At 41.7% G+C, this 11,441-nt stretch overlaps 2 protein-coding genes across 2 annotated transcripts; one reads left to right on the plus strand and one right to left on the minus strand.

Moving 5' to 3' along the window:
- Positions 1–866: 866 nt before the first annotated feature.
- Positions 867–4,857, plus strand: LOC149392405 (Leucine-rich receptor-like protein kinase family protein). The gene has a single exon (XM_089621249.1). It carries the CDS (start codon positions 1,172–1,174, stop codon positions 4,544–4,546), a length of 3,375 nt encoding a protein of 1,124 aa, XP_089477375.1. The 5' UTR covers positions 867–1,171; the 3' UTR covers positions 4,547–4,857.
- Positions 4,858–7,618: 2,761 nt separating this feature from the next.
- On the minus strand, positions 7,619–11,326 carry LOC149392406 (alpha/beta-Hydrolases superfamily protein). Its single transcript, XM_089621240.1, has 9 exons — positions 10,995–11,326; positions 10,408–10,644; positions 9,902–9,948; positions 9,665–9,783; positions 9,415–9,578; positions 8,781–8,890; positions 8,597–8,696; positions 8,114–8,240; positions 7,619–8,023 (listed from the first exon to the last, which is right to left on the minus strand). Exons 1-9 carry the CDS (start codon positions 11,189–11,191, stop codon positions 7,895–7,897), a joined length of 1,230 nt encoding a protein of 409 aa, XP_089477366.1. The 5' UTR covers positions 11,192–11,326; the 3' UTR covers positions 7,619–7,894.
- Positions 11,327–11,441: the final 115 nt, after the last annotated feature.

Genomic DNA, 11,441 nt, shown 5'->3' on the forward strand with positions numbered 1-11,441 from the left:
TTTTTTCAGTTTTTTTACTCTTTTACAAAACAACATTTTTCCGAAAAATTAAACCAAACGTATTTCGTTTTTTGTTTCCAATTTTTTTAACTCAAAAACTATTTTTGAGATGAGAACCATGTTCCTTCGCATTTCTATTGACTATAATAAAAGTATTCCAATGTAGTTCATTTTTGTGAACGAAACATAATTTTGGTACTAATTTGGACGGAAGCGGAACGAAACGAAATTCTGATTTGTTTTTGGTTAAACATAAGTTATGTAGTTCATTTCTATTGACCGTAACACTTTTTAAAAAAACTTTGTTATCATCGTTTTTTATTTATACAAAACAAGTTGGTGGGCAATGGCCAATGGCGAGCAAATAATCATGACTTTCTATTTACACTTCATTATTAAGAATTCCATAACTTATAAAGAATTTGAAATATATTTATGATAACTTTCAGGATTTTAATTAATTTTTTATACATTTGATCATTTTGCTTTGAAATTTTATTTATTTTTATTTTAAAGTTTTTTTTTTTTTTTTTAAATTTTGTCTTTCAGTTTCTATTCGATTTCTTAATATTTTTTTTTTCATTAAACTTCGTGTCTGTAACCTTTAGTCCGTTAGTAGTTACTGAATTTCCGTTAAAAAAAATTAATTTAAGGGACGAAATTAAGAGCTCTAAAACCCACATAGCTGTTTAAGAAAAAGTGAAAAAAAAAAAAGACCATTCACATTTCACCACACAGACTTGGTTTTGCACTTCCATTCTATTGTATTAATTTAATTCACAGTGGCACTATATTTTCACCATCTTCGACAACAATAAAAAGGCCTTTCCAATCGCACAGTTCAGTTTTGGGAAAGACATCACAGACACACAAAAGGCCAAAAATCCTCGAGCATTCTTTTTTTCTTCCCTTCATTTCTTCTTCTTCTTCTTCTTCTTCTTCCTCAAAGATCAGCACTGAGAAGTAATGCTAATAACCTCATATTAGTGTTGTAATAATAATTATTAGAATCCAATTTCTCTCCTTCTCTCTCTACCACGCTCCTTCAAAGCACCCACCACAAAACCCCACAAATACTAAAGAAAGAAAAAAAGAGTCTCGAAAACTAAAGAAAACAACAAAACCCAAAAACATATTCACTGTCGCATTTCTGTTCCCTCCCTCTTCCTCCATGGCACCGCCGATAACGGCTACTTTATATCTCCTGTCATTATTCTTCTTCTTCTTCACGGCATTTTCACGGAGAGACTCGGAGGTCAAAGCACTGACGGCCTTCAAGTTCGCCCTCCACGACCCCCTCGGACACCTGGACGGCTGGGATCCTTCCACGTCATCAGCCCCCTGCGACTGGAACGGCGTCGTATGCTCCGGCGGCAGAGTCCGCGAGCTCAGACTGCCTCGCCTCCAACTCGGCGGCCGACTCACCGATTCTCTCTCCGAGTTGCACGAACTCAGGAAACTCAGTCTCCACTCGAACAGCCTCAACGGTTCTATTCCTCGATCTCTCTCCCAATGCTCTCTTCTCCGAGCGGTTTACCTAAACGACAACTCTCTCTCCGGCCAATTACCGTCGTTTTTGCTCAACCTCACCAATCTCCAGGTTCTCAACCTCGCTCGAAACTTCCTTTCCGGCGAAATAACGTCCGCCGAAATCTCGCCGAATCTCCGGTACATTGACGTATCGTCGAACGCCTTCTCCGGCGCGATTCCGGCAGAATTCTCTTCTTCCTCTCAGCTTCGGCTCCTAAATCTCTCCTTCAACCTATTCTCCGGCGGAGTCCCGGCTGCGATCGGAGCTCTTCAGCGGCTGGAGCATCTGTGGCTTGACTCGAACCGGCTCTACGGAACTCTTCCGTCGGCGATTTCGAACTGCTCGTCGCTGGTTCATCTTAGCGCTGAGGATAACGGTCTCCGAGGACTAATTCCGGCGACGATAGGACGTTTGCCGAAGCTTCAGGTTCTCTCTCTGTCGAGAAACGAATTCTCCGGCCCGGTTCCGATTTCTCTGCTTTGCGGTTTCCCTAATTCGCTGAGGATTGTGGATATTGGATTCAATGCGGTCACGAGCATCGTAGAGCCGCCAGACGGAGGGAAATGCACGAGCCTTTTGGAGGTTCTGGACTTGAGAGCCAATCACATTCGAGGCGTGTTTCCTCATTGGTTGACCGACGTAAAGTCTTTGACCGCGTTGGATCTTTCTGGAAACTTCTTATCCGGTTCGCTGCCGGTCCAGATTCGGAATCTCGCTCGGTTGGAAGAGCTAAGGCTGTCTAACAACTCGCTCTCCGGCGAAATCCCCGTCGAGATCGGACTATGCAGTTCGTTGAAGGTCTTAGACCTCGAAACCAACCGTTTCTCCGGCCAAATTCCTTCACAGTTCGGAAGCTTGAAGGGCTTGAAGACGTTGACCTTGGGTCAAAACTCGCTCTCCGGTCCGGTCCCGGCGAGTCTCGGAGCGCTCTCTGAGCTCGAGACGTTGAGCCTCCGAAGCAATAATCTCACCGGAGAAGTTCCCGAAGAGCTCATGAATCTAAGCAACTTGACCGAGCTGGACCTCGGCGACAACGAGCTCTCCGGCGGAGACGACCTTCTGAGCAAAGTCGGCGAGCTGAGAAGCTTGCAGGTCTTGAATCTCAGCAAATGCGGTCTCTCCGGAAGATTCCCTACGAATTTCGGCAACTTGATGAAGCTCTCGTCGCTGGATTTGAGCAGGCAGAGACTCTCCGGCGAGTTGCCGATGGAGATCTTCGGTTTGCCGAGCCTGAAGACAGTCGCTCTGCAACAGAATCGTCTCTCCGGCGACGTCCCCGAAGGATTCAGCAGCTTGGTTGGCCTCCGATACCTGAACCTTTCTTCCAACGAATTCACCGGCCACATCCCAACCACGTTCGGGTTCCTCGGCTCCCTCGCCGTCCTGTCTCTGTCGAGGAACAGAGTCTCCGGCGAAATCCCAGTCGCGATCGGAAACTGCTCCGCTCTCGAATCCCTCGAGCTCCGCTCGAACCGCCTCACTGGCCAAATCCCCGGCGAGATCTCCCGCCTATCTAGTCTCAAAACCCTAGACCTCGGAAGGAACAAGCTCGCCGGAGAAATCCCCGAAGAAATCTCCGAATGCTCGTCCATGACTACGCTCTCCCTGGACTCGAACCAGCTCTCCGGCCCAATCCCGGCCTCGCTGTCGAACCTCTCTAACCTCGCCGGCCTAAACCTCTCCCACAACAAGCTCACCGGAGTCATACCAGAGACGATCTCGCTCCTCGTACCAACCCTAGCTTCCATCGACCTATCCCACAACGAGCTCGAAGGAGAGATCCCGAAGCCGCTGGGCCGTAGATTCCCCGACCAAGAACACTTCAAAGCCAATCCAAACCTCTGCGGATCGCCCCTCGAGAACCAATGCCCGAGCATCAACGATCACAAGAAGAGCCAGAGAAGGAAAAGAAGAAAAAAAATACTGATCGTGATCGGAGTCGCAGCCGCCGGAGCGTCCCTCGTGGCTCTCTGCTGCTGCGGATACCTCTACAGCCTCCTCCGGTGGCGGAGCAGAATCAGAGCCGGCGTCTCCGCTCCTCCCAAGAAACGACGAAGCCCCGCCAGAGGAAGCACCACCACCACGAGCTCCGGGAACAACAACGGAGGTCCGAAGCTAGTCATGTTCGACGCGAAGATCACTCTCTCAGAGGCTCTCGAGGCCACGCGAAACTTCGACGAGGACAACGTGCTGAGCCGAGGCCGCCGCGGCCTCGTCTTCAAGGCCTCCTTCCCCGACGGCACCGTCCTCTCGATCCGCCGCCTCGTCAGCACCGCCTCCGACGAGGCGGAGTTCCGGCGAGAAGCGGAGGCTCTGGGGAAAATCCGGCACCGGAATCTCACCGTCCTGAGAGGCTACTACTCCGGCTCGGAGACCCGCCTCCACGTGTTCGACTACATGCCGAACGGAAACCTCGCGACTCTGCTCCAAGAAGCCGGGCCCCACCTAGACGGCCACGCGCTGAACTGGCCGATGCGCCACCTCATCGCGCTCGGGGTGGCCCGCGGCCTCGCGTACCTCCACTCCCTCTCGTTGGTCCACGGCGACGTGAGGCCGGCGAACGTGCTGTTCGACGCCGACTTCGAGCCCCACTTGTCGGAGTTCGGGCTCGAGCCATGGTCCACGTCATCGCCGCCGCCGTGCGGCTACGCGGGGCCCGAGGGGGGAGGAGGGGGACAGGTGGCGGGCGACGTGTACGGGTTCGGGGTGGTGGTTTTGGAGATTCTGACGGGGAAGAAGGCGGCGGTGAGGGAAGGGGAGGAGGGCATCGTGGCGTGGGTGAAGAGGATGGTGCAGAGCGGGATGGTCTCCGAGCTCATGGAGCCGGGATTGCTCGAGATAGATCCGGAATGTTCCGAGTGGGAGGAGTTTTTGCTTGGAGTCAAGGTTGGGCTTCTTTGTACTGCGCCGGACCCGCTCGACCGTCCTTCCATGTCCGATGTCGTCTTCATGCTTGAAGGTTGCCGCGTCGCTCCTTCCTCCGCGGATCCCACTTCCGTGCCCTCGCCCGCCTGATTATTAAGGAATTAATCTTTTTCTTCTTGTTATTGCTTGATTTGATTAGTAATAGTGATTAAGTAATTTTTGTTTTTTTTTTTTGAGAAGTTTTGTTCATGTTGTAAGCTTTGGTGCTAAGTCTAAAAATGGAATGGAATATACTTTGTTCTTCTTGTTGTTTTTTTTATTAGTGATTTACTATTTTTTTTTTCTTCTTAGCTTCGTTGGGTTGTATGGTGTTTTTTTTGTTGTTTCTTTTTTTAGAAGAAAAGAGTAAATTTGGCGCTAAATGTAAAAAAGGAATCTACTTTCTTCTTGTTGTGAACTTTTGGGATGATATTTGTAAATAATTATTATTGGTGTTGTTGTTTTCTGTTTAGGATAGGTATGGTTGATTTGATTAGTGATAGTGATCAAATAATTTTTTTTAGCCTCAATGTCATCACCATTGTGTTATATTGTTGCTATTTAAAGAAGAAAAGATTAGTTTTGTTTTGGAAGTACTGAAAAATGTAAAAAGAAAATTGGAATCAGCTTTGATGTTTAAGTGTTGGATTTGTGGGTGGGTCTCTATCATCAACATCCCTTTCATTCATTCCTAAAATTCGCCTTCGTTTTTTTTCGCAGAAAGAAATCTATGATGACCCAACGGCACCGTTTAAGGAGGCTTTTTCTCATCTTCTATGGGACCACCGCACTCCGGTTGGAAATTGTAGCTGCTAAAAATAAAATAAAATAAAAATCCTTCTGCACAATATTATGGTCTCGGAAAAATATTGTCACATATTAAAATGCTATTCTAGAATAAAGTTAATTAATTCGTAAGTTAAGAATTGTTCTTTTTACTTTGTGTAAATAACATTCCGAGAGCAAAAAACGACACATTATGAGAACGACAAATGTAACGAATGCGAGAAGCACAAAAGAGATTTATTGACGAGATGAAAATGGCGAGAAGGAAAGAATTTCACCACACCTGATTTACGTGCGGTCATAGGGTCCGACCCTGTATCGAAATACAGACGGTTAATCTAAAAACGCAATTAACAAATATTATTTACAAATTAAAAACTTATGGACTAGTGATATTTGTAAATTTTGTTTACATAACATTTTTAATTTTAGAATAAATAAAAATTAGTTTTACAATTTATTAATTTTATTCGGCTATTTAATTTAATTTTTTTTATTTTATGAAGTTTGGCTATTTAATTAGAACCCCCTATTTCTTACTATTTAATGAGTCAATTAAATTAGTGCTGACCCAAATGAATATTGTCGTTTCTGTTTCTATTTCCGGCCGGTGAGACTGTAATGAGTAGGATGACCCAAATGAATAAATGGGTTTAGTTATTCGTCCCGCCAAATAAGAAAGACAAAGACAATGAATAAGGCGAGGCCACGTGGAGGGTCATTGAGAGCAGAGAAAAGTAGCCGTTAATGAGTGCAAGCTTCTTTCTTTTGGGGAAAAAGCGAATAACTTTAGGATACGTGAACACTGTCGGACTCTTAATTAAATAATAATAATAATAAATTAGAGTCTCACTCTCTCACCTGCACTAAATGCCACGTAGGATTTGACCAGCAAATGGTCCGTGACAGTCCCTCTCGTTCGTTTCTACTAAATTATTAATAATACATAAAAATAAAAATAAAAATATTGTTGCTCTGTTTTGTGAAGCAATAATATGGTTGCACGGAAGGTGTGAGCTTCTGGTGGGTCCCACACACAGTTGCATCTTATTTTGTGTATTATTTTTTGGTGTGTATATAATTATAATATAATGCTCTCTTCCCAGAACACACAGTGATAATTGGAGTTGCAGACAGAGATTATAGATTCTGATATTTACTGCATGTATTATATATATCACGTGGCAGTGCAGGGATAAAAGAGTACGTTGACGTGTATGTAGTATATATATAGAATCCAATTTAATGGCATTAGTGGGACCCGCCCGGTAAAACCCAAGACACTCATTTCTTATTATTATTTAGTTCAAACTGTTTGACGTGAAGTAACAACTGCAAAAGCAACGTCCTTTTATTGTTTTTGAGCTTTCGCTTCAGCCCTCTCTCTCTCTCTCCTTGTTGTCTCTTGCTTCATTTAATTTCACATTCCACCAGTATTTGTATTTTTTTACTTTTATTTACCCACCTCCTTTCAATTCAGCAAGAGAATGGGGAGTTCATACAGTAATGAGGGACCTATCACCTATGTGATGCTTTGTCTGATTCTCTTTTCCCTTCACGAGTTTCAAGAAAATTGATTTAACTCTTCTTGTTTTTTATTGCAAGATAGTACGGCATAGATTATCAGTTTTCGAGTTAAGTTTTGTCAAATAAGGCAATAAGTTGGTACCGTCAGCTAAATTACAATTTCATGTTTTTGGCTCAAAACATCCGTTCGTAGCACTAGGGCGTAGCACACATTAATGATATGATATTCTGATAAATAAATAAAATTATATATATATGATATCATATTTATCATTTATAGAGTTTATATCATCATTGCATATGACGAAAAAAAAAACTGTCGTCGTTTTGGCCCCCGAATTATTGTGGGTGTGTCAAGTGATACCCAAAAATTATAATATCTTTTCAGTTAGGTCCTTCAAGAGAGATGGATCATTTTTTACTTGGATAAAGCAAAACAGATGAACTGGTTTGCCAAAAAGAGGACCACATTTTCATTCTCTTGTTCATAATGAAACTCATGTTTTTAGCTTCACGCTCTAAATTTTTGAACGTCGTGACTCATGATAGAGTTGCACATGCTACATCTTAGAGCTTAAATGTATAATTAAGCATCAAATAAGTAAAGCAAACTTTCAAGAAAAAATTAACTTTTAAAAATATATAAAGAAATAAATGTTTCATTCTCTTATTCATAATGTACATGTGACACCTAACACGCTAACCCTATATGTATAGCCTTTTGCAATTCATGTTACCTACTCATACTTAAGTTTCACTTTGTTAACTAAATAAACCCCATGCATGCTAATAAATGGATAAAATTGACACTATCTAACACGAGCTAAAAATCAAACATTGAAAAGAAAAGCAAGATTCCAAGAGGAAAAAAGAAGCAACAAATAAAATATTGTTTCCTACTTGATAATAAGTGAATGTACATAGCAACAAAGTAAACTAACAAAAGCTTTCACCATCTTATCTGGATCATACAACATCACTGGGCTACAATTGAAATTTACTAAAGGAGACAAATTAAAAATTATTGGAGCGATTCCATGAATGAGATATCTTATATAGTCTGTGTGTGACTAAATATGATATACTGTACACATACCAGTTGGAAAAAAAATGGGAACGAAACACATTAATTAAGATGGAGCTGTGTCAAGCGAACTTGAAATCCTCTGTAAGAGAATCGTCGACAGGCCGGTCGGGTGAAAGAAATCTCCGACAAGAAAAAAAAACAGCCGAATGGAAACCAGTAGGGTTGTCTATGAACACAAAGTGCCCAGCCTGCAATTAAATTTCAGAAAACATGTAGACGATCCATATCAGCAAATGGCCAACCAACCAATGGAGAGAGAGAGAGAGAGAGAGAGAGACCTGAGGAACTCTGATGATCTCACAAGGGACATTATTCATCAGCTTGCGAGCTTCTTGAGCTCCTTGATAGTCCATCCAATCCTCATAACCATATATAAAGGTAGTAGGTACCTTCCACTCCGGCGCGCTGTTCGTGAAAATAAAAAAAATAAAAAATAAATATTGGTCTTTAAGCCGTTAACACAATGGAAGTTCTTAGTTTCTAGGATAACAATGTGGCAAAACAAATCAAGAGAGGTAATATTATGGAATACATGAATGAGATCCAGTTGCTGTGTTATCATTGAAGACAAACTTTCAGAAGTAAAAATGTCTTTATAGAAATAAAAAAGGGACTTCTTCAATCCGCAAAATAACCACAACGATCTATTATAAACAATGCAGGCTTGACTGTTTAGTAGATTGTACATGTGTATTTATTATAATATGTATCATGTGTGTGTAATTGCAAAAACTTCAAAGAGAGTAGTGGGATTATCAAACCTATGTACAAGGGGCTTCCTTGCAAATGCTCCAAAGGCAAAAATATATTTTAAGCACAACTCGCCACTTCCTTTAGCCACTAAAGTATGATACGCATAATCTGGAATTGAAAAAAGAGACCATTAGAGACATTGTTCATAAATCACAGCTTATGGAATGGAATATGATCATAATTTATAGCAACCTGTCAGCAGTTTAGATTCGTCTTCAGTCAACACGCTCCCAATTGAATACGAGCCAAATCTAGCAGTTGTATATCTCTGAACAATATTTGGGCCAAATGGACCTAAACCCCTGTAAGAGGACCAAATATTAAACGATGAGGTAATCACATTATTCTCCATAGTCCCAATTTCAGCATAGATTATACCTCTGGTATATACTGTTAAGATTTCAATATATGGGGTACTTGGTAATAATAAATAGTATGGGGTTAGCATGGGTATAAAAAGACATTTTGTAATAGTGTAAATAGAAGGGAATCGGGGGAGAAAAGGGATCGAATCATTTGTATTGAGAATTCTTATTAAAGAATCGGGGAAGTATAAAGAACCGGAATTCGATCAACACTATCGAATTCACATCATATACTAAAAGAACAAACTTTAACGAAAAAAAAAAAAAAAAACCGTTGTTTTAAGTGAGAAACCCCCTGATGTAGGGAAAATACAGATAAAAACGTGCATGCATTTTCTTTTCGGGTAATGTGTAAGACTAAAGGATCATAATCAACAGCACATATCGTCCGACTCTGAAAGAAAAACATTCGAAATGCAGACTTAATTGTTTAAATAAAGAAAGAAAGACAAAAATTGGACCTGATGATCTTTTGAGGAGTAAAATTAGACTCCCACAAATGGTTTAGAAGTGCTCCTTTCCAAGTGGCTCTGAACTTGGTAAGGAACTCAGACTTGGCAGCATCGGCCTCTGATGAAAAGCCAGCTGGCCCTACTAACACCAAGTGCTTGACATGCTCTGGATGCTGTGCCGTGAAGATAAAATAAAATGAGAGACAAGAGCAAAACACACTTCCCACAAAATTCACAGTTGGAAACGTAACGTTATTACCTTAAGAGCATACTTTGATGCGACATACCCTCCAAATGAGTGTCCCAGTAGTATAAAGTTGCTGAGGTTCTTGGCTTTACGCCATTCTTCAAAAGAATCAACAAACCACGACTCGGTTTCTGCGTTTAAATCACACGACAACAATATGAGTATGAAGATCTTACATCACGGCTAAGCATCTCATTCACAGACATTGATAAGGAAATATTATTATAACTAATGGATTAGAAGAATTACCCTCGGTGCTTTTGCAGGTAAAGTCGGGCCTGCTTGATCCACCCCAACTGCAAGACATTACAACCGGAACTAAGCCAAAGAAGATATATGAAAAAAGCAACTGTTTATCTTAATACTACATTGCTATTTCTATTACCACTGAAAGACCAAATAATCAAACAGGAAATTCCACGGTTTGCCGTCTTCACACTAAAGAGGTTTACACAAAAATAGAAAGAAAGGAAACGTAAACCTCACAGCAACAGATTCATCAAGTTCTATTTTTTTTTTTTGTTCAGAAGAACTAAGCCAAATGAAAAATATGAAAATAAAGCAACTATTTATCTTTCTACTACTTAGACATTCCTCGCAGCAAGGGATTCAAAACCTCAGAGGCAACGAAATAAAGCGAGAATTAGAAAGGAAAAAAAAAAGAATCTACCACCAGTTGCAAAGAAAGAAAACAATTAAACACGATCGATCCCCTAGTAAAGTCCTCTGTTTATCCAAACACTGATCAAGCTTACCCAAGCTGGTCAATAGCAATGACTCTGAAGCGACTAGCAAGAGCATCAAAGTTCCTGAAGAAGAAGCCCTGTGAAGCACCATAGCCGTGGACCATTACAAGAGTGGGTGCGTCGGCCTTGCTGTCAAAAGTTACTGTGTTGATAAATCTCGGCTCGCTGCTTTCAGATCGAAACCACCTGTATTTTGATCCTGGTGGACCTGAACCTATATTAACCTGTTCTTGAACATAGGGGGTCCTATAATTCAAGCAAATCAAACCATATCCAAATAAGACACCGTCACAAGCATCAACCCTAAGAAAAAAAAATATTGAATTTCAACACTATAATTGAACCAATACAATCAGTTTTCTGAGACAGGCACGAAATGCGATAACCCTCAAAGGTCAAAAGGCCAAAAAATGAGAATTTTGTACCCTCTGATGAACCCGATTTTTCGATTGCACGAAGAGAGAATAGAAAAAAATAGGATTCTAACAACTGAATTCCATCGTAGTGTCGGCAAGCATGATTAGGGTTTCGAAAAGGGAAAATCCAGACCCTTCCGTTTCAATCAAATTAGGGCTTTGGTCAGAGAAGAAAATTACTTGACGATAGAAAGAAGACGCTTCTCAGCGGCTATGATATGATCGGTGGAAGTCGGAATCCACCGGAGGACGGAAGGCCAAAGCGATCTCGGGGCCGCCGGAAATGAGGTCGAAGCCGATTTCACGTCGGCAGATTTGGTGAATTCCTCAGCCATTGAAGAGGAAAGCCGAGACCAGCGTAGACCACGAAAGGTCATGCAATAGCGTGATCGTCACGAAACGGATTGTAGAGAGAAGAAGATCTTTGAGGTCTTCGTATTTTCTTTTACTTTTTTTAACTGAAGATTATTTTAGCGTCTTTGTATGGCGGTAATATATGCCACGGACAAACTGTTTTGTTCGTCTCTACAATATGCGCGGTTTTTATAGTTGGCTCTGAAAAAGAAACAAGAAAAAAGAAAAAAAAAATAATTAAAAGGCTTTGTGGCGCGTGCGAATACGTGCTGA

This window comes from Urtica dioica, chromosome 7 (genome assembly GCF_054948205.1).
Source record: "Urtica dioica subsp. dioica isolate 48M chromosome 7, U.dioica_male_clone48M_v1_H2, whole genome shotgun sequence".
NCBI classification, from domain to species: domain Eukaryota; kingdom Viridiplantae; phylum Streptophyta; class Magnoliopsida; order Rosales; family Urticaceae; genus Urtica; species Urtica dioica.

Coding starts and splice junctions, on each gene's coding strand:
- LOC149392405 (XM_089621249.1), top strand. CDS start 1,172: ATGGCACCGCCGATAACGGCTACTTTATATCTCCTGTCATTATTCTTC.
- LOC149392406 (XM_089621240.1), bottom strand. CDS start 11,191: ATGACCTTTCGTGGTCTACGCTGGTCTCGGCTTTCCTCTTCAATGGCT. Junction 8,697..8,780: donor CGAATCTAAACTGCTGACAG/GTTGCTATAAAT, acceptor TTTCAATTCCAG/ATTATGCGTATCATACTTTA. Junction 8,241..8,596: donor AGGAAGCCCCTTGTACATAG/GTTTGATAATCC, acceptor TTTCACGAACAG/CGCGCCGGAGTGGAAGGTAC.